General features: G+C 41.2%; 3 protein-coding genes across 4 annotated transcripts in view; 1 reads left to right on the plus strand and 2 right to left on the minus strand.

The window, feature by feature from the left end:
- ttc7a (tetratricopeptide repeat domain 7A) overlaps window positions 1-7,526 on the minus strand; it is a 57,632-nt gene extending 50,106 nt beyond the window's left edge. The window contains exons 1-3 of the mRNA XM_028604139.1: window positions 7,294-7,526; window positions 2,509-2,672; window positions 2,138-2,306 (exon numbers count right to left, since the gene is read on the minus strand). Of these exons, the coding sequence (XP_028459940.1) occupies window positions 2,138-2,306; window positions 2,509-2,672; window positions 7,294-7,423 (463 nt within the window). The 5' untranslated portion in view covers window positions 7,424-7,526. The remainder of the gene's footprint in view (window positions 1-2,137; window positions 2,307-2,508; window positions 2,673-7,293) is intronic.
- Window positions 7,527-9,244: 1,718 nt separating this feature from the next.
- On the plus strand, window positions 9,245-13,307 carry mcfd2 (multiple coagulation factor deficiency 2, ER cargo receptor complex subunit). Of its 2 annotated transcripts, none has more exons than XM_028603447.1 (4): window positions 9,245-9,355; window positions 10,147-10,341; window positions 10,475-10,634; window positions 12,320-13,307. In XM_028603447.1, exons 2-4 carry the CDS (start codon window positions 10,151-10,153, stop codon window positions 12,449-12,451), a joined length of 483 nt encoding a protein of 160 aa, XP_028459248.1. In that variant the 5' UTR covers window positions 9,245-9,355; window positions 10,147-10,150; the 3' UTR covers window positions 12,452-13,307. The 2 variants fall into 2 exon arrangements, with proteins under 2 accessions (XP_028459248.1, XP_028459249.1); XM_028603448.1 differs by having other exon boundaries at window positions 10,150-10,341.
- A 3,321-nt stretch (window positions 13,308-16,628) lies between these two features.
- On the minus strand, window positions 16,629-19,518 carry prop1 (PROP paired-like homeobox 1). The gene is made up of 3 exons (XM_028603511.1): window positions 19,428-19,518; window positions 18,312-18,541; window positions 16,629-17,000 (listed from the first exon to the last, which is right to left on the minus strand). The coding sequence occupies exons 1-3, from the start codon at window positions 19,516-19,518 to the stop codon at window positions 16,629-16,631; spliced, it is 693 nt and encodes a 230-aa protein (XP_028459312.1).
- Window positions 19,519-22,585: the final 3,067 nt, after the last annotated feature.

Genomic DNA, 22,585 nt, shown 5'->3' on the forward strand with positions numbered 1-22,585 from the left:
AGCTACCCTACTGTTAACTACATTTATAGAGGAAGTAGGCCATTCTGATAGATATTTACTACCTGGCAGAATGAGCTATCCTACTTTTAACAACATTTATAGAGGAAGTAGGCCATTCTGATAGATATTTCCTACCTGACAGAATTAGCTACCCTACTTTTAACAACATTTATAGAGGAAGTAGGCCATTCTGATAGATATTTCCTACCTGACATAATGAGCTACCCTACTTTTAACTACATTTATAGAGGAAGTAGGCCATTCTGATAGATATTTCCTACCTGACATAATGAGCTAACCTACTTTTAACTACATTTATAGAGGAAGTAGGCCATTCTGATAGATATTTCCTACCTGACATAATGAGCTAACCTACTTTTAACTATATTTATAGAGGAAGTAGGCCATTCTGATAGATATTTCCTACCTGACAGAATTAGCTACCCTACTTTTAACAACATTTATAGAGGAAGTAGGCCATTCTGATAGATATTTCCTACCTGACATAATGAGCTACCCTACTTTTAACTACATTTATAGAGGAAGTAGGCCATTCTGATAGATATTTCCTACCTGACATAATGAGCTAACCTACTTTTAACTATATTTATAGAGGAAGTAGGCCATTCTGATAGATAATTCCTACCGACAGAATGAGCAACCATACTTTTAACGACATTTATAGGAGGTAAAAGAATTACCCTACTTTTAATCGCATATGTGAGGCAGCTGGAGAGAAAACACAAAGGTCAGCTTTGTGGACCACATTTTCCAATTTCTCATCATGAGTGTCATAAGCAAGCTGAGGTTAAGACTCAAACAAAAACACTTGCGGGGGTTACTGACATAACTACTGTATCTATCCAATCAAGCTGATGGTTTCCATCCGTGTTAAATTCATTTCCGCAGACTGGATTTCAACAGTCCGCCCCACCGCCTCCCTTCCACTTCCACTTCCAAACACCATACAAGGTCATTATGATTTTATAGCTGTGATAACTTCTAGCGAAGGGTTTAGGAATGGAATCATCAAGGAAATGTAAGCAGGGAGCTGTTCAGTCTTGCCTGTGTTTTTTTAGGGAAAAGTCTTCAGTGCTGCCTCAGCCTACCTAAGACTCTTAAGCTTTAAATGTGAACTGTGCAGCACTAATAGTGGATGTCCAAAAAGACTGACATCCCAAGGCTTTGGCTTGTCTTTACATTCAGTGTTTCTCACCAGAATGTATTGAATACTCTTTAGGTCTATTCACAACCCTACATTTTGTTTTCTGAAATAAGGTCTGATGGGGTCCACCGGAAGGGGAGGGACTTTGCCTCTTTATCAGAGCAGGCTAACCCTTGGTTTATAGTCGCTGTGGTGTTCTCGGTGCGAGGTGCGCTAGCCATAAAATGACGTCACCACCTCTATCATTTCCAGCGTGAAGGCTTCGCAAGTTGTTGCGGCGCATGGTCTTGCACCTCTGAATTTCTGTAACTCGATGCGCGCTGCATGGTTTTTATTTCAGCATGGTCGGCTGGTAAGACCAAGGACCAGGGCAAGCAGGCCAAGCAGGTTCGCCCGTATAAACATCTGCGTGATTCTCAATGTACAGACCACAGGGCACAAAATGGCCTTAAATATGTGATCAGAGACAGACACCCCACTGGGAAAAGCATTCCTTACCACTTGGAGGTAAGCGGCAGTAACGTTCATAATTACAGAAATGCAACGTTTGGCGGTACATCTGTGTTTATCATGAATGTGTTTACTAGTGTTGCCAGGCAGCCTGCTTTCCTTTACTTCCATTGTCTTCTTCTCTACTACTTCTTGCTTATTCACAGATTATTTTGTTTGTATGCCCCAGGTGTTTCGGAGCCAGAGTCAGAGCATAAGCGTCTCTGTGCATGCTCGTAGCGCATGTTTTTCTCCCGTAAGTTTTTTCGGGAGGGAGGCTTAAAGAGACATGCACTAAAACGGAGCGTTTCAGACAGAGGGTGAATACGAGTATATATTTAGACACACAGTATGAGAAAAAGAATGTGTTTTTTGAACATTAAAGCATGTAAACATGTTCCAGTAGAAACCCAATACAATAAAAGTAAGAACTTGAAAACAAGCCCAATTTGTCCACTTTAACTCCCTAGAGGTGCCAGGTACCTTTAATTACAAAAGCCTCGGCCAGCAGGCGGAGGTGGTAGGTCGGCTGCTCATTCTGCGTCAGCTCCTCCAGTCCCACCCTGGCACACATCCCCTGAGCGTCGCGGAAGCGACCCTGCACAAAGTGCACTTTCGCCATCAGCAGCAGAGCCTCGTTCAGATACCTGGGCTGGAGGACAAGAGGAAGTAAATGGTTAGGCAATAACTGAAGCAACACAAAGGACGATATTTGTACAAAATGCTTCCTGTGCTCTGTGCCATAACAGTTTCAGCAGATAATTGATTTGGTTAAATAAAGAAAACAAGCGTTAAAGAAGCAGAGAGGAATCAACAACTATAGGGTGACTTGAAGGAACCCAGATTAGACTGACTGTGAGACGGCCTCGGCTGAGGACGGTGTTAAGGTGGCTTTTGGCACGGCCCAGTCTGGGCTGGTTCTTATCCATCAAAGGGGTGGAGCTCCGTAAAAGGTCTACGTTTTCCTGCAGGCACTCCTCCAGGAGCACCTCGGCCATCAGCAGCATCCCGTAGTCATCTAGGGGGTGGGATTGAAAAAGTAAAAAAGTAAACTGAGTTAGTTGGGATAGGTCTGATCTCAGGGTCAGAGGTCATTTGTTTCTGTAGCCAAAGCAAACATCACTCGGTCCATTAAAAACAGCAATTCAGGGAGAGGAGTTGAAACATGCCAGAGCCCTGAAGGGTGTTCAAAAGCTACAGTTCCTATTTCAGTCAGGAACAACTCTCATCATAGATTTAACCATTTATTGCAACAAATGAAAATACAGTTATGCTTGGCGCTGATGGCTCCGCTCTTGATAACGCTCCCTGGACCAGCCAAGCCGCATGCGAAGCTGAAACAGGGAGCACCATGCCAAAACCCCCCCTGGCTAAAAAAATAAAAAATAAAAAGTAAGCCAAAAGAAAGACATTAAAAACAATTTTAAACTTTGAGTCATTTTAGGACTAGGAAGTTGGAGGCTGGGGTGGTGGAGGTAAAACGTCGCCAGCAGCAGCAGCAGTGAGTGGAGCAGGGATCAGTGATTGTTGATGTGAGAATGGCTGTGATTGGTGTGTGTCTGATAGGAATGATAATTCAATCAGCGGGCGTGTGACTTCGGCGTCCTGCATGAACTAACGCTGAGCTTAATTTCCCCGGTACTTTCCTTAAATAGCTTCAACATTGTAATCATACCATAAGCTCTGCACGTCCACCTACACTGAAGATATTAAAGTTTACTTCTGCTCTGTTTCTCTGTTCTGACTGGGCTTTCAGAGTCCAGTAGTAAGCCTCAGTTTTTGTGTACACACTAACCCTTGATTAAAGCCTTCCTGTTTACCCTTTTCCATGCTGTGTATGTGTGTTCCTCCGCCAACTCTGTGAGCAGTGTTTATGTCCTGATATACTGTACTTGACATATTTGCTGATAAAAAAACGTAGTTAGTTTTATCCACCGGAAGGGGAGGGACTTTGCCTCCTTATCCTCTATCCTCTATCTTACCTCTGATAAAGCTTAGTTCGTTTTATCAGCACAGCCTAGGCTAAAGCTATCAGTGTTGGGATGGTGAGAGATAAACAGCAGGACATGTGTCAGCCCATAGCTACAGCAGGAGCAATTTTATGATTTCACACAAGTTGGAGCCTAGACTTTTGAAAGAGTCTGTGTTGCAATAAGTTAAGAGGTAACAGTGCTGTCGGACAGTTTGGGACAACATATTCTTGTTTCAATACAAGATGACTGATAAAGTGGTAAAATGAAACAAGTTATCTGTCTTTCATCTGTGATTCTGTTTTTCAGAAGTAATTTTGTGATGCACTGTTGTAACACCAAACAGCAGACAGACAGAAGAGACTAGCTGGTGAACACAGCGGAACGTATAGCGGCTTAAGAGTCAGAAATGTACCTCAGGAGTAGTGGTGACCAAAACAGAGCTAAAAGGAGAGCAAATATTGGACTTATATTCAGGTGGACAGAAACACGACTCCAAATGAAAACTAACTACAATTACCGCCTTGCGGTTGTATGCCTCTGCCAACCAGTCAAGTTGCAGTTTATATCCGTGTCTGTCCAGACTCAATGAAAAATGTAGTAAAGACTTTGAAGCAATTTAATAAAAGTGTATTTTTTGGCAAAAACATGGATGATTTTTATCCTATTTGGCGTTTGTGTAAAATGTTATAATTATGTTATAATTAGTGTAGGAATTCTTGAGTTGTGGCCAAAAATGTGTTTAGTGAGGTCACAGTGACCATAACCTTTGAACTCCAAAGTCCAAGTGGACGTCTGTGCCAAATATGAAGACATTCCCTCAAGGCGTTCCTGAGATATCGCTTTCACAATAATGTGATACATAGAAAGACAGAGAGACAGACAAACAGAGAGACAGAGAGACAGACAGACGGACAGATGGACAGACAGGCAGACGGACAGACGGACAGATAGACAGACAGACAGACAGACAGACGGACAGGCAGACAGACAGACGGACAGACGGACAGACGGACAGGCAGACAGGCAGACAGACAGGCAGACAGACAGACGGACAGACGGACAGACGGACAGACGGACAGGCAGACAGAGACAGACGGACGGATGGACGGACAGACAGATAGAAAGACAGACAGACAGACAGATGGACAGATAGACAGACAGACAGAGACAGACGGACAGGCGGACAAACAGAAAGAGACAGACGGACAGATGGACAGACGGACGGACGGACAGACGGACGGACGGACGGACGGAAAGACAGACAGACAGACAGACAGACAGACGGACAGATGGACAGATAGACAGATAGACAGACAGATAGACAGAGACAGACGGACAAGCAGAAAGAGAAAGACGGACAGACGGACGGACGGACGGACGGACGGACAGACAGACAGACAGACAGACAGACAGACAGACAGACAGGCAGACAGAGACAGACGGACGGACGGACAGACAGACAGACAGACAGACAGACAGACAGGTGTAAAAATTGGTATATGGCTGTGGACAGAATTTAAGAAACACTGAGGTCAGGAGCTCCCTTTATGCTTCTATACCGTCAGACAATTTGGACCAGATACAACAACAACATTTATGGAATTAATTCTTCAATAAAATTTGATGTACATTTTATTTCCCAATATGTTCATTTTAATTTAAAGGTACCCACTGGAGTTGTAGCTGTGGTGGAGCTTCAGCTATACTAAAAACTTTTTTTTTTTAAATAAACAATTGTCTGTGCAAATGTTTTATGAGGAAGGAAATGCATTTATTAGACCTTAAGGACCCACACGATACAAAAAACATTGAATTCAAAACATGTTTTGGTTTACAAGAAATCTCCACAGGGTACCTTTAAATGTAAAAATACTAGAATCAGCTTATAAAATAGCCACCGAGTGTTTTAATTGTAGAATGTAATTCCCCACAGGTCAATAAAAAAATAACCACATTCCCAGAACAAATACAGAGAACTGGAACATACTGTATTAACCTCAGTATCTTAAATGGTGGCTGTACTGTACTTTCCTTGTGAGATTGTTAACTAGTGGTGCACAACATCATCTTTCAATAGCAAACCTTGCTCTTTGAGTATGACTGACATCAAATTAGACTATCACATTATAATCACTACATCACCTAACTTTAAATTATCCCAAGTGAAATACTTTAAACAACAAGAGACCAAAGAATGAAGAGTCTGCACCACAATGGCTTTTTTTCTTTTAAACTGTTATGCAGTAAATTGGATTTTTCCCCTCATTGTCAGATCAGCTCATGTCAACCATGTATGCACACAGTAATACCACATCGATTTAACACTTCAGTGCACGTGCAGGCAGGGAGAAAGTGCTGGTCGGCACTATCAGCCAGTTACGGGCACAACAACAGCTGACTTGCAGTCGAGTCACCTGAACCCGTGTTTACTCTGCTAAGATGAGAGGTGGAGGCAGGTGCATTAGCGACTTAGCAAAGTAATGCTTTATGAGTCACACGGTGATAAGCGTGTTTGCATTCAATTTGAGCATGTGCACGGCGTGGAATGATTTCAAGGGAAAAGGCAGACGTGAATTGTCCAGTGGGAAATCTTGTTTAGCATTAGATACAGCTGGGGGTACCAGATCTATCCTGTAGGAGGGGTGTTAACAATGCCGAGGGCCATACAATACCTTTGATCATGTACACACTCTGTTGTTGTATAGACTGTAAACTTCCAGGGAGTGACATTTAATTGTTGGAGCCATCCGGCAACCCCTCTCTGATCCCTGGTCTGGCCCAGTAGGACAGACGTAAGCAGTGGTGTAGTGTAATGTATTGTAGTGGGTATACTGTACTGTACATACAGATTCTACAGGCTGCCTTTGGGGGAGGGGGGGGGAGTGGGATCCTCCCCAGGTAAGTTTTGAGCATCAACGACTTCATTTCCTGTATTCCTGTATTTTATGCACCAATTTACAGTGGAAATACCTTTATTTAGCCTATGTGAAGAAGAAAAACACAGATGACAATTCAAAATATATCCAAATTATAATGGAAAGTATGTGGTAGGCCTAGCATGCCATCGGGCATTTTTCAGTGGGTATATGGAAATCCTGGAGCTATACTGCATATACAAGCGTATCACGTAGACTACACCACTGGATGTAAGCAAGTTATTATTATTATTATTATTATCAATTTACAGAGAAAAACTTGAAGTACAGAGTAACCCACTCTATCTTTGAGAGTCCAAAGTCCAACTTGAGTACAGTGCCACTCACGCGATGCAAAACATATCCATCTTTGACAAACACTTAATACCCTTAGTGAGTCTTTAAATCCTACTTTTTACAGATCAGTTGAAAAAACTGGGTTGAGACATTAAATCCTCATTGTTCCCAGTGTAAATCAACTCAACTCAAATGATCTTTAAGACACAATCTAAGAGACACCTACTCTGGAAACAACTTCCTGAAACGTCCCTGAAAACAAGTGGAATTTAAACAACTGGGCACTTATTATAGTAGGGAATTTATGGAATCCTATAAGTTTTTCTCGCTATTTAGGCTATTTTGTTGTTGTTGTTGTTGTTGTTGTTGTTGTTGCAGCAGTGAGTGGTTAAAAACAGTCCGGAAGCGACAGAAGATACCTCAACTTTAAACCCTCCAGGTGTAGAACACTCACCGTCCTCGTGGATCCGCGCAACCTTCATCTGCTCGATGACCATCGGTATCTTGTCCCACTGGCACTCGGCCCGGTAGCGCTCCAGCTCCGCTTCTATGCGGGCTTGGGTGAAGGAGACCCGGGATGCCATCACAGCTCTGTCCCGATGGTGACTGTACTCGCCGGACACGATGGGAGTAACTGCAGACTTCCAGGAGAAATAAATGTGTAATCTTTGAGTGCGGAGGGGTGGGGTGTGGGTTACTACAGGCACGAAAGGCCATTTAACACAACATCCACAGCGCATGAGTAAACTTTTTTTTTTCTTTCAATGTGGAAGCTTCATTGTAAGGAAGTAGCTCTAATTGTTGTTATAGGAACTAAATAATGAATTTGTAATAAAATATTTAGTAGCCGCATGCGTCATTTAACAAAGAAAAATCTGCAATATTCAGAAAGTAAACCCGTCTTTTTCAACGTGAATTCCCCTCTTAACTTGTTTCGTTACTGTCATCTTGCAGCACTTTAAACACATTGTCCTGTCTAGCATTTGGCAACGCATTATAGACTCATGTCAGTAAAGGATGCGTTTATTGTAATGACTGTGGCATTTTGAGAGGCCTTGATCTGTAGCTGTTGGAAAGTAAAAGGAAGCGTGCCCTCCTGTACAACAGCCATGTCCTTAATCTTTTCCGTTAACACTTTAACTGGATCAGGTAGGGTTTATAGGAAACACTAGTGCTGTACTCGGCTGCAGCAAAGTGTGGTACCCCAAACAGACAGAGAATGCATGCATAGGTGCTGTTTTTTTAATTTTTTTAATTCTTTGAATAGTGTTTATTTCATAATTGAGTTCATTGGAAAAATCAGTTTGTAATTGCTTGGCTTATTGCTCCCTGATCTGGGTTCAGCACCATTGGCAGGCGTGACGCTGGCTAACCTCCTGGCTCAGTTACAAACTATATAGCCTACATCTGTCAGCTATCGCACTGACATGTAATTGCATTGCATCGAGGATACAATGCAGGCAATTTTTTTTTTTGCTTCAGTTCACACTAACCATGCGCTCTTAAATGGGGGGTAAAACTGTGATCAAGTTAAGGGGGGAAATCCAATGAATTCATCAGCAGATAAACAATAATTAACATTTGTCCTACCATCCACATGGGTAAACACAATAAGGAGAGACAAGGGTCACGGACTACTGAGGGGTTTTAACTGAAAGTAAATAGGCCTATCAACTACATTATGACAGCAAAAAAAAAAAAAAAAAAAAAAAAAAACCTCAAGCCTCCTGAACAGAGCTTTAGCAGCGTCATTTTCTCTCTGGAAACTTGACATTTGCTTGACACAAATCGACGCTTCTCCTCCCTCAGTAAACTCCACCACACAGCTTGCTCCTGCATGCAGTGCACCGTCGATTTGTATGTACAGCTCATATAGACTGTTAATATTACAGTCTATGGTACAGCTGAGCGGCTGGCTGATTCACTCCCCCTGCTGACGAAAGAGTCACCTCAAAGGTATTTTCTGTGTCAAGACAAGCCACTCACATCGTAAAATACTTTGTCCTCCTGGAAAGTGCCATGTGTGAAGCGCTACAACGTGAGAATGCCAAAATGTTGTCAATAAAACGTCAGCTTGTATCAGTGTTAGCTTCATATACTCCAGATACTTCGCATCTTAATACGATTTGACCCGGCGTACGGCCAGCCAATGAAACAGGATGCATGCATTTGTTACCTACTTAAAGGTGTTTCTAGGTGTTATATAGCTGTATCTGTATCTTACTGTAACTATAAACGCAATGTTGGAACATGTGCAGAATATAATACAATTGTTATTCAGCCGTGGACAGCTAATTCAGTGAATAGGGACGTTGGTGCAGCGAGTCCTCTCGGCTCAGCTGCATACTCTCCGACAACTTTAACCAATCAAAATGAGCTGTCGTGTCCAATTGGAGCTACGGCAAGCCACTTGGTCCTCAAAGGTTGTGTTTGATCATTGTTGCCAGCCAACTAGTAAAACAACATAACTGTCCACGGTGTCAAGTGAAGATAGGCAAAGGGATAAATATTTTCAGGTACGTATTAAAATGACCTTTAAGGTAATTATATAATTGAACGTATTGTACTGTTTGTGCATTGAACAGGTCACGATATTTCAACGCAGTCCTGAAATGAATCGTCATGCTAGCAAATGTTTTTACAGCCAGCCTTTTCGCTAACGTGAACTTCTGCATTAACGTTAGAATATCTAACCTCATGGTGCATATAACAGTATGTAGCTCCATGTGCTATTTTCACAGCAATTAAACATCGCTAATGAGTCCATTGTTTTACTAAGGTAGTCAATGTCTTTACCTCTTAACAACTATTACATGAGGCTGAATGTGTCTAACGTTATACAGTTTACAATCATGACTTTATGTCTCCTCTTTTAGCAATATGGCGTAACGTTAGTTATCCGATAGATCCAGCTCCCTTAAACAAATTTATCTCTAATATAGGATGAAATGATGATGAAACGGGAAACAGCAAGAGGGACACCTTATCTGTAAATGGAGGGTATTTATTTGAGATGTATACATAAAAAGTGTGAGGGAAATCTGAATTACAGAATGTTGAAAAGGTAAACAACAAAAAAATGTATTTAGTGTATATAAACAGGAAATATAAACTGGGATATCCATAGATTCATAGAACAGCCCAGGGGTCTTTTAATTAACTTGCTGTGTGTGTGTGTGTGTGTGTGTGTGTGTGTGTGTGTGTGTGTGTGTGTGGTGTGTGGTGTGTGTGTGTGTGTGTGTGTGTGTGTGTGTGTGTGTGTGTGTGTGTGTGTGTGTGTGTGTGGTGTGTGTGTGTGTGTGTCCAGCAGAATGAGCAGTAGCAGGTGTAGTGTGCAGTGGGGGGGTCTGCTCCTCCTCCTGTGCTGCTGTCTGCTGTGTGTTGACTCTCAGGTGGAGTCACAGCAGCAGCAGCAGCCTCCCCCGCCGGTCCTAGACAGTGGATCCTCCATATCCGGCCACGCTCACGGCCGCCTGGACAGAAACATGGTCCAGGACAAAGAGTGAGTGATATCTCCCAGTACTGCAGAAGCACGATTCAGGACGTGTTTGCACAGAACGGTGAACTTTGAACACAGTCGGCACCGGTGTCTGTGTAACCTGTGGCTTTTGACTCCTTCTTTTTTTGTCTTCCAGCCACATCATGGAGCATTTAGAAGGAATGATTGACAAACCAGAGAAAGAAATGACACCCCAGGAGCTTCAGCTGCACTATTTCAAGATGCACGATTACGATGGCAACAACCTGCTGGATGGGCTAGAGCTAGCCACAGCTATCTCACATGTACACAGAGAGGTAGGTATATATGTGTGAATGTATACATTTATATATTTTTTGTTCTCTTAGGTGTGAGCGTAATGCCTGCTAATGTAATCATTTGTTTCTGTCATCGACTGCTAAAGAATGGATTAAAGAGGGCATGAGTGTTTATAGCTTTAAACTGTATACTATATACTTTTAAGTACAAGTAAACACTTATATTTAGTATACATATTTTCCCGAAACACATCTAAGTGGTTACTTTATTGTAATCTATTTTTTTAAAAAAGAAGAAAAAAAATGTATGTTAACTGTAAAAAAAAAAGTCTCAAGTTTGTGATTTCGCAAAAAGAGTTTCACAGTTGATTGCTTCACCAACGGCACTGGATGTGCCACAGGTTGTTTTGCCCTTGTTAGTTATCACTCCACTTACTGTCTTTGTGCGTTACACCCCAAGTTAACATCTTAAGTCAGAAACCTGTCATAGTACAAAAGCAAGATACCTTTTAAATACTTGCTGGATCCACATTGTCTAAAAAAAATCCACCTTTTCCTTTCCTAAACCCCTTTCTTTCACCCTAAAGGATATTTCATGACGGCAGTACCTCGTTTTAGGCATTAAGGCAAGGCAAGGCAGCTTTATTTGTATAGCACATTTCACCAACAGGGCAATTCAAAGTGCTTTACATAAAAATAGATTAAAAAAAAAATTAAAAACAGATAAAATACGAGAATAAAAGTTACAGTGCGATATAAGAAATTAAACATTAAAGAGCAGTTAAACATATAAAAGCAGATAAAATAGGAATTTCTCTTTATATGCTTATATAGATTGTCATACAGTTTCAACAATGTAACTTCAGTATAAGAAATGAACAGTCATTTAAAGAAAGGCAACATCAAAAAGATAGGTCTTTAGCTTTGATTTAAAACAACTGAGAGTTGCTGCGGACCTGCAGTTTAAGAGAGGCCCTGTGTTCTTTAGCTAAAGTAAACTGGAGCACTAAAGATGTTCACTAATTTACAGTCGGGACCTAACTTTTAGGCTGTTTCCTTTTAACAGCCTAACATTTGTAGGGTCACATGCTTGTTCACAAATCATGCATGTTTTGGTTCAGGCGCAATGTCTCACTGCCTCCTTAGGAAATAAATGAGAGAGAGGAAAGTGAAGAGAGACAAAGAAAGAGAGAAGGGTGAGCATAGAGCTAAACTAAACAGAAAAACCCCAACTTTGCTTGCTTATATAAATGGTGTATCTAAAAAAGAATGTGTTGCAACACATAAATAATATGTCTACATGAATATTTAACCAATTTTTGATTCATATCTTGTTTCGGTAACACTACCTTAATACTTGAAGGTATCTACATAAGAGTGTCATGACACTGTCATGACACTGTCATGACACAGTCATGACCCTAACCCTAACTCTAACCCTAACCATAACTTGTCATGGTTAACCCAAACCTAACCCTTGCCAGTGCCTTGGGGACCAACTTACTGTTTTAATTTCTAGATTTTAACGATTTTAATTCTGATTTAGCTTTTATTATCCCTTTTAGTTTTAACCCAAACCTAACCATAACTTGTCATGACAAAAACCGAATGACACTTAATAAAAGAAGCATTATGTCATAAACGTTATGACACGTTCATGACAGTGTCACGTCACTCTTATGTAGCTACCTTCAAGTAAAGTGTAACCCTTGTTTCTTTGTCAGGAGAGAGGAGAGGACAGCCAGCCGTTGAAAGAGGAGGACCTTATCACTCTCATTGATGATGTTCTGAAGGACGATGATAAGAACAATGACGGTTACATAGATTATGCAGAGTTTGCCAAATCGCTGGAGTAAGATGTCGCCTGAGAACTTACACGCTTCACAACAACAACGACAACGACAACGACAACGACGACGAATCTGCAGAGGAGAGAAGGCCAACTGAGTAGCCACCAAGCTGTCTTGGAAAACCATTGTTTACTCTTTGCTTTCTCAGTCAGGGTTATTGATAATTTATAAGGTTTGGGAAATTTTTATACTTTCTAAGCTTGTGATGCATCTTTTTTTTTTCCCATCTGATGTCCAAGCTGGTAGCAGCAAAACGTAGTAATGCCAGTAATTTAATAAGCAACAAAAAAAAGGAGGAACACAAAATGGCCTTTTGGTTAGTTTGCCTCTGGCGTATGCTTCCAGTACACTTGACACTGACTGACTTCTGCGCCTTCTGTTTTCGTAGGTTCCTTGAAATCATGCCTTTTTCTGAAGGGTCACCAAATATCAGTATTTTTTTTCTACTAAACCCCTCATGGTATCTAACCATGGGTATATACTTTTAGTTCTTTTATGAGGTTTAGACATCTCTACGGTGACTTCTGCCAAAAGGCCTAAAAAAATAAAAGCCCAAAACCATTTATTGGGAACTAGTACAGCTATCAATGAAGTGGTAGCAGAGGTCTCAGTGGCAGGTCTCATGGTAAATAATACCCAATCCATCTGCATGGCTACCGTAGGGGAAAGTTAGGAATATATGTTTATTTGTATGATTGGCCCTTTTATATGTACTGCAGCTCTATAGTGTGTGTTCTTCTGTTAGTGGTGCTACACTGAATTTACTCTGGTAGCCCAAAAGCATCTAAACTAGGGATGCACCGAATCCAGATTTTTGGGGTTCGGCCCCTGGTTAAGATTCTGCCGAAACCGAATACCGAATCCTACTCCCGTCCTCAGTCCATTAACACAGGAAACACTTTCATGTATGTGTATGTAATGTACCTGAAGTTGCTGCAGTTTTGGCTGATTCCTTTGTGCACTACTCGTATTCTTTTGGATGTTTCATACGCAAATGTCTTAACAGCGGCGATGTTGTGTATTGTTTAGGGTCCTCGCCACCACGAAACAAATGGCCATCGCAAATTGAACATGTGGCTCGACTTGAATGGCCTTCTTTTTACTGAAAGTACTGCCAAACTACACTTTTTCTGCTCACGAGTTCCATTTTCACTTTCCCGTAATCAACGCCGGCGTCATTACGTCGATGAGTGTAGCGCGCGTAGTGCAAACGTAGGGTTCGGTTTGGTGAAAAAAAATTCAAAGTTTCAGCAGAAACCGAAGTCAAATATTCAGCCAAAACCAAAACCGAATCCTGGATTTGGTGCATCCCTGATCTAAACAGAATGTCATCACTTTAAATGGACCACAGTTTCCATTTGAAACTCTGTGCATACTGGACTCGATCAGACACAGACACACACTTATTTACAGTAGCTAACACACTGTCGCTGTGTGATACTCAAAATGGTGGACCAAATGATTCTGTCTGGGAATCCTTTTCATTTGCTGTTTGTGATGAGCATGATACAAGCGGGTTGTTCTCATGACTTTGGAAAGTGGCCTTGACTTGCTCAGATTGTGTGTGTGTGTGTGTGTGTGTGTGTGTGTGTGTGTGTGTGTGTGTGTGTGTGTGTGTGTGTGTGTGTGTGTGTGTGTGTGTGTGTGTGTGTGTGTGTGTGTGTGTGTGTGTGTGTGTGTGTGTGTGTGTGTGTGTGTGTGTGTGTGTGTGTGTGTGTGTGTGTGTGTGTGTGTGTGTGTGTGTGCGCACGCACGCAGAACAACACGCTGAATGTTGCCAGCAGAGACTCCATGCAGCATAAATGGCACCACGTGTGTTCTTCCTGAGGTTGTATTTGCTGTTGTTTTCATGAAGATTAACACAATTATATGAGCCAATCAACATCGTCTTCACTGTAGTCAGCGAGCCAGCTGATACTTCAAATCTAACGTCATAGAGTGAATGTAAAGCAGCGGCGTACTGCTGGTTCTCCATCACTGGATAAGCTAGACTTAAAGCACACTGGTTGATGCTGCTGCCATTGCAGTTGTTTAGTTGTTAAGTACTTGTTATAACCTCAACGCACGTTTGCTTCCAATCATTAGCTGCCTTTAAAACAGATACGGATTAAACCCATGTCGTGTGTTAAATCCATCAGTGTGAGATGGATGGATGAATTCTATATTTTTGCCATCTAGTATTGATTCTTCAGGTTTTTGATTATATTCAAACAAACAAAAAAACAAACTAATCTGAAAGCATAGCAGATGCAACTGTGTTGACTCTGGAATGTGAAATATTAAAAACGGTAATCTACAGACTTGTGATGTTTTTTTTTTTAATAGATTGTGATGTGTGGAGTTCTTTCACGAGGCATTCATAAAATCACGTGTAAAAGACATTGGGAAAAGTATTTTAAATCTTTATTTGTTAGGTGTACTCACAAGGTTTTTAGACATCCCGTTTCATGTAAAGAACTAAACATGGCTCAAGAGATTGTGTAGATTGACATTGGCCCTACCATGTGTAGGTTGTTCACAGTTCAACACATGGAGCAGAGAAAAAAACATGTTGACTTTTGATTTAAATTGCAGTGAAGACAACGTGTAATAAGTAGGTCCGCTGACATGTAAGACTCACCCACAGTACTTACTATTAAAGCTATAGTGCGTAGTTTCTGCCGCCCCCGTGAGGAATTCTAAGTAATGACAACAAAACTGTCGGCGCGTCGACATGATTCTGTGCGGGAAAGTCACCGGACGACACAATCATAGCCATACTGAGAAATGCAGAGAGAGTTGTGTGGAGCTGATAGTCTTAATTAGATTTGTAGCAACTCATTTGGCAATGGACGCTCATTAATATCAAAAAGTTCCGCACTAAAGCTTTAATACTAGCAGTGGATGTTGAGGAGAACCATATTGAAAGCAGTTTAAAGTATAATACATGTGTATAGGGTCTCTCCGATTTTGAGCTTGTGAAATGACTTTTCAGCAATAATTTATACACCTGTGAAAAAGATTGAAAACTGTGTGGGAAACTCCCACAATGTGTATGACACTGAAGTTACTTTTACAGTCAAAATCAGGGCCAGAATTTGTACTTGGGACTTAAATGTGTGTCTGCATGTTTTATCGCGGTGTGGTAACTTTTGAGTGCTGATTTTCACACAGACAGTGAGACAGATGCAGTTGCAGATGCTTTAAATCTGTACTCAGATATTCACAAAAGCACATCTTTTGTTTTGTAGAGTCTGTGAAGCCTCACCGCCAGGCACTCAATATATTACCATTGTTTTTTTGGGCTGGTGAAGGAAGCAAAACTACCAGCCACGTGCATATTTTACCTGCATTTGGCTGGTGGATGGTGCTAATTTTGAACCCTGATCATCATCACTGATATTATTTGTGCACACATTTGATTATAATTGTTTTCTGTGCATTCACAAACTTGTCAATTTCTTTGTGATTGTTACTACTTGCATAAGCTGATATGCAACCAGAGGCTGTGCGTTTGGAACTTCAGACTGTTTCGAGAAATGAAATGAGTTAACACTTTACTTAAAGAGCCCCTATAATGCTCTTTTGATTTGTCCTGTCTTTTAGTGTATTATATAGTTTTTTGTGTATGTAATAGATGTATAAGTTACAAAAAAAAAATTTCACTCTGAATGGAGCTTTCTCTCCCACAGACAGCAATTTTTTCTTGAATACATAAAAACACCTAGCCCACGTTGCTGTTTGAAATTCCTCAATTAGGGATGTCACTGATTGAGAATGCCAGCCTAGTTTATTATAATATGTGCTGCCCATAGGTGCTGCCTAAACGAGCGCAGCCCGACCAATGGCTCGTTTGAATTTGGTTGACCTGTCACAACAGAGTGGGCCAGCTGACCAATCGGAGCAGACTGGGCTTCTCGGGAGGGCGGGACACAGAAACAGAGCGTTTCAGGCAAAGGAACTGCAGCAATGAGAAACATAATATGATGTTTGAACATCAAAGCATGTCAACCTATTCTAGTAGACCCCAATAGTACAAATATGATGCTGAAAGGAGCATAATAGGGGCTCTTTAAAATGAGCGAGAATATGTGTGTGAATGTGAAACAAGGTGAAAAAGGACAGTGCATCATCACCTAATCCTCTGCAGCTAAATAGAGTAGTTATATTTGACTTTTTTTTTTAAATTGGCCTCTGTTACTTCTTAGCTCCAGTGTGAGGCTTGGTCTAGAGGCTGCATGGAGGCCAGAGAGAACATGGGCGAGGTGAGGTTGCTCCTCAGCGGGCTGTACCAGTCTTCATGCTGCCGCTGGGAGGCCGGCTGCGGTGGGACGCTGGGGCAGGGGCACTGGCCCACCGGGCCTGGGTGCCGGGAGTACGCCCCAGAGGGCAGCATGGGGGGGAGGCGGGGGATGTGAGCCAGGGGCTGGGTGTAGTACTGTCGAGCCATGCCGGACGGCTGGACGTGCATGCCTCCCAGCAACGCCCTGTGGCCTGACATCACACCCACTGGGAGAACTTTCTGGGAGGCCCGCTCCTGCTTCCGCTGTTTGGCTCTTCTGTTCTGAAACCAAACCTGCCGAGACAAGGACAGATTAGCTGGCCAGCACACCTTGATACAAGTAAGACACCTGGCATTATAATGCTGTTCAAAAAGGGTGGGTTCAGCAAAAATGGGACATTTAAGCATTGCCTTGTGTTTCCATTGAAGCAAAACAACACTACTGATACTACTACTACTGACACTACCACACCTGGTGTGTTCAGGGAAGGTGCACCCCCAATGAAGTTAACCCCAAAAAGGGGTTTGAAGAAATATAAATTGTCCAAATATTGCAGACATTTTAATAAAGCCATGTTGTCTTTGCTCACAAATAAAATGCACAATATTATATTTATTTTTTCTTAAACACTGTCCAAACACGTTAGCAAAACTGAGACAGTGCTTTTAAGTAAGGTGGCGCACTTTGTAATCATGTTTCTCGCAGCATTTCCGCAATATTATACATACATTCAATTCAATTATGGAGAACAGTGATAAGGTCATAGACAGTATTCGATAATTAAAGTGCAAAGTCAATTTGCAATGACAAAACCAGTAAATGTTCACATTTGAGAAGCTGGAGCAGTGAGTGGTTCGATATGTTTGCTTGATAAAAGGGCAATTAATACATAATGAAACTTGTTATCAGTTAACTTTCTGATGCTCGACTAATAAATGAATGTCGTTTCAGCACTACTGGATTGCATCATGCATATGATATGATATGAGCTCAAATGATATGAGGGGGTGGCAGTTAGCTCAGTCAGTAGGGAGTTGGGTTGCTGGTTCAAGTCCCCATACGGACCAAAGCATGGTGGTGGACTGGTAGCTGGAGAGGTGTCAGTTTGCCTCATGGGCACTGCCAAGGTGCTTTTGAGCAAGGCACCGAACCCCCAACTGCTCGGGGCGCCTTTCCATGGGCAGCCCCCCCTCACTCTGACATCTCTCCATTAGTGCATGTATAGGTACTGAGCATGTGTGTGTAATTCAGGCCTGTGTGTAATGTGCATAATAATAACAACAGAGTGAAAAACACTGTAATTTCCCTTGCGGGATTAATAAAGTATACATTATTATTATTATTATTATTATTATTATTATTATTATTATTAATAAATCCACAATTCAGTTGTACTTTTTCTAAATGTAATAAAGACAAATATGAAAGGAAGCATTCTACAGTGTTACGAGTCCTTGGAAGCAGAAATCACAGTTTTATTATAATAGACAATTAAATGAAGTGAGTAGTTTTGGTATCGTTTCCTCTGAATATTAGAGGGACTTTGACTTCATAAAGTCACCGCTGCACATCATAATCAGTCAGTCAGAAAGTTGAAGTCCCACCTGTATGCGAGCCTCATTGAGCTTGGTGATACGGGCCAGCTCCTCTCTGTAGTAGATGTCAGGATACTGGTTTTGTCCGAAAGCCACTTCCAGCTGTTCCAGCTGCTTGTGGCTGAAGGTGGTGCGTTGTCGTCTCCTGGCCGGGGAGGGATAGGCCCGGCTCCGCCTGCCAAGGCTGACACCCAGGGAGGTCTCACACAACGCCCTCTTCCTCACTGTCTCTCCTATATCTGCTTTCAGGAGGAAGAAAATGCTGAAAAGACTTTGACTCTTTTAGAGACAATTCGCCAGCTCCTGTTTCTTCAGTTACTTGGCATGATACGAAAAAGTGGCCTAAACTTGTAAAGGCCCATTTCACCAATGACTGTGTCAAAAAAAAGGGGGGGATTACACTGACTTTATGGTTCCCACCGCCACCAGGCAACCTGAGAGCCACAGAGCTTTAGCTGCCAAAGAGGAGCTCGTGAGAAACAGATACCAGAAACGGAGGGATTTGACTTAAGATTATTACCACAAAGTGACTACTCTGGCAAATTGGTGCACTGAGCTGACTTTGTCTGTTCACATCATGGGGGTTAGGAAAGACAGGAGGCTGACTGAATGATGGGTATTTAAATTGTATTCCATTTCCAACTCACAAAGACTTTTATTCTCTTCATTATTTCTTTGCCAAACCAAATGTTTACGGTTTAACTGGATAAAACTATACCAATAGTTGAACTGCTGTTATCAAAGTAAACATTTTATATTGCTAATTGGCAGCTAATACAGGGCTAAACGTGTCATTTTAAAGCAGCTATGAGAAAACATTTGTGCTCGAATTAATAAATTGAACAACTTAAATGTCCATGTTTTAAAAAAAAAACCTGTGTAACAGCTTTTAGACTGTCATGCAACACTGTCCCTATAGTTTGACACTGAATTAAAGTAACTCCAATCATTTAGAAATATTACTGAGAACATGCGAACAATGGCAAGAAAGAAACATCGTACAGCAGGTCTCTCTCTGTTGTTGTATTGTAGAGGACGCTCCATCATTGGTGGATGACATGATGGGCTAGTAATAAACCGACTCACATCATTTTTACAGACAGTGGGTTGTATTTTTGGACTCACCTGCACTGGAGCTGACAGTAGCCATGTCAGAGTAGACCTCTGCACATTCCTGATGGCTCCTCACGTCTCCCGCTTCCTTTACCTGAGCCATGGCTGCAGCTCTGCTCACTGACGGGACCATCTGCACCGTGTCAAACCCCACACCCACACAGGTCATACCCATGTCCCACCCACCTGGTTTACCTCAAACCAACTAGGTACTAAGTACATTTACTCAAGTTTTTCATGCCACTTTCTACTTCTACTCCGCTACATTTCAGAGAGAAATATTATAGGTTACCTTTTACACACGACACACAGGCCTGAATTACACACACATGCTCAGTACCTATACATGCACTAATGGAGAGATGTCAGAGTGAGGGGGCTGCCCATGGACAGGCACCCCGAGCAGTTGGGAGTTCGGTGCCTTGCTCAAGAGCACCTTGGGCAGTGCCCAGGAGGTGAACTGGCACCTCGCCAGCTACCAGTCCACCACCATGCTTTGGATAAATAAATAAGGACCATGTCTACAGAACAGGACATGTCTTACTGGTTGGACAGTATAACATAAATAAAGAGAACGGGACATGTCTTACTGGTTGGACAGTATAAAATAAATAAAGAGAACGGGACATGTCTTACTGGTTGGACAGTATAAAATAAATAAAGAGAACGGAACATGTCTTACTGGTTGGACAGTATAAAATAAATAAAGAGCATGTCCATAGAACAGGACATGTCTTACTGGTTGGACAGTATAAAATAAATAAAGAGAACGGGACATGTCTTACTGGTTGGACAGTATAAAATAAATAAAGAGAACGGGACATGTCTTACTGGTTGGACAGTATAAAATAAATAAAGAGCATGTCCATAGAACAGGACATGTCTTACTGGTTGGACAGTATAAAATAAATAAAGAGAACGGGACATGTCTTACTGGTTGGACAGTATAAAATAAATAAAGAGAACGGGACATGTCTTACAGGTTGTACACTATAAAATAAATAAAGAAAATGGGACATGTTTTACTGGTTGGACAGTATAAAATAAATAAAGAGCATGTCCATAGAACAGGACATGTCTTACTGGTTGGACAGTATAAAATAAATAAAGAGAACGGGACATGTTTTACTGGTTGGACAATATAAAATAAATAAAGAGAACGGGACATGTTTTACTGGTTGGACAGTATAAAATAAATAAAGAGAACAGGACACAACTTTTCTTTCGCTTCTCTGATTCGTTCCGTTTAGTTGTCTCTATCTATTTCTTCACTTACACTGTCACTCTGTTGAAATATGCACACACGTGGTACGCTCCATAGGGTTTGTCACGTAGTGGACCCGTGCGCTGACGTGCACTAACATGTGCAAGTGGCACGGTAACTGGCGGGCTGTAAATCAAACACAACTAAGCCACACAGCCAACTGACGGGATGCAGCGCTCCACAAAATTAACAAAATATTGCATACTTATTGCGACACTTTCTATATAATATTGCGATAACGATATTGAGTCAATATATCTTGCACCCCTGGGTATAATATTGCGCAACGTGATATTGCGATAACGATATTGAGTCGATATATCTTGCACCCCTACTGCCATTGTGTTTCTACTGCCGCTTGCTTACAGGCTAATGCTCAGGCTAATGTGCTTGCATGTAAATTTGGCATGTGTTCTGCTGGCATGTTAAGGTAGCTTTATTCAAAGCATTCTGTACACCGCTATATACTGCCCACTTACAGAAAAAAGAACATGCAGAGACTGAATGTAGCGTTTAATGATGGCACGAGACTGCTTCTAAAACAACCATGATGGTGTAGTGCTAGTGAAATGTTTGGTAGTGTTGGTGTGCCTACCTGTTCTGCCTTAATAAGAAACCTTATTTATCGATACATGTGTACAGCCCCTGACAAAAGTCTTGTCGCTTATCTAAGTTGTAGGAACAACAAATAATAACTTGACTTGTAGTTGATCAATTGGAATCAGAAATGGCATATATGAAAGGCAAAGGCTTCTGGATTATGCTTATTATACCAAAATAAAGTATTGTATCATTCATTGAGTTTTATCATTTAATTAGGACAGAAAGGTCAAATTTGGCTTGGACAAAAGTCTTGTTGTGTCTTTAAATGATTTAACCAATCACAGATTAGAGCTTCACCTGTGACAAATACTGTAATTAACACATTCCCGGGTGTGTATAAAAAGAACTCCAAGCTCATTTTCTTTTTCCCAAGGCACCATGACTTTACATATGCTCTGATGTTATTGTAGCATGTTTGTGTATTCAAAATAAAATATCATTTCTACCATACATTACTGTATTTTTGTATGCGACAAGACTTTTGTCCAAGCCAAATCTGACATTTCTGTCCTAATTCAATTATAAAACTCAATGAATGATACAATACTTTATTTTGGTATAATAAGCATAATCCAGAAGCCTTTGCCTTTCATATAAGCCATTTCTGATTCCAATTGATCAACTACAAGCCAAGTTATTATTTGTTGTTCCTACAACTTAGATAAGCGACAAGACTTTTGTCAGGCACTGTAGAATGTCTGTCTCAGAAAACAGAATTATAGTTTTAGCCCACATTGATTTGAGCTCTGTCAGGTATGCATCTAGACTGAGGAGACATTGGCGCTCCGGTTTGTATATTACAGGTGAAGGTTGTTGACCTTTTATTAATTTATATGAATTGTACTGTATTATTGTGTTATTGCAATATGTTTGTAAATATTGTCATTTTGTAATGTACTATGGACCTTCCATTTGTGTCCTGAATAAAGTTTTTATTATTATTTTATTATTACTTGGGGTGCACCGATCCGATATTAAGATCGGATATCGGTCCCAATACTGACAAAATAGCTGGATCAGGGCTCGGAAAAATGAACAGATCCACGGGCTGATCCAGTTTTGTTAGTTTTTTTCCCCTCTGTTGCACGTGTGTCGCATGCTGGAAGAGTTGAGTGTACAAATAAATAAGAATTCAATACATTACATCTATGTTATTTTGTTTTAGTTAGGAAAGTAATGTTTAGTTAGGAAAGTCTGGTGCCTTTAGTCTCTTCCACATGGTGGAAGGACGGCATAAGGTGGAAGGTATACAGTGTATTATTAATTCAACAACGGTATCGGATCGATATCGGCTATTGACAGA

The sequence above is a fragment of the Perca flavescens genome, chromosome 17, assembly GCF_004354835.1.
Source record: "Perca flavescens isolate YP-PL-M2 chromosome 17, PFLA_1.0, whole genome shotgun sequence".
NCBI classification, from domain to species: domain Eukaryota; kingdom Metazoa; phylum Chordata; class Actinopteri; order Perciformes; family Percidae; genus Perca; species Perca flavescens.

Coding starts and splice junctions, on each gene's coding strand:
- prop1 (XM_028603511.1), bottom strand. CDS start 19,518: ATGGCTCAGGTAAAGGAAGCGGGAGACGTGAGGAGCCATCAGGAATGT. Junction 18,542..19,427: donor TACTGTCAGCTCCAGTGCAG/GTGAGTCCAAAA, acceptor TCCTGAAAGCAG/ATATAGGAGAGACAGTGAGG. Junction 17,001..18,311: donor TCAATGAGGCTCGCATACAG/GTGGGACTTCAA, acceptor TTGTCTCGGCAG/GTTTGGTTTCAGAACAGAAG.
- mcfd2 (XM_028603447.1), top strand. CDS start 10,151: ATGAGCAGTAGCAGGTGTAGTGTGCAGTGGGGGGGTCTGCTCCTCCTC. Junction 10,342..10,474: donor AACATGGTCCAGGACAAAGA/GTGAGTGATATC, acceptor TTTGTCTTCCAG/CCACATCATGGAGCATTTAG. Junction 10,635..12,319: donor TCTCACATGTACACAGAGAG/GTAGGTATATAT, acceptor TTTCTTTGTCAG/GAGAGAGGAGAGGACAGCCA.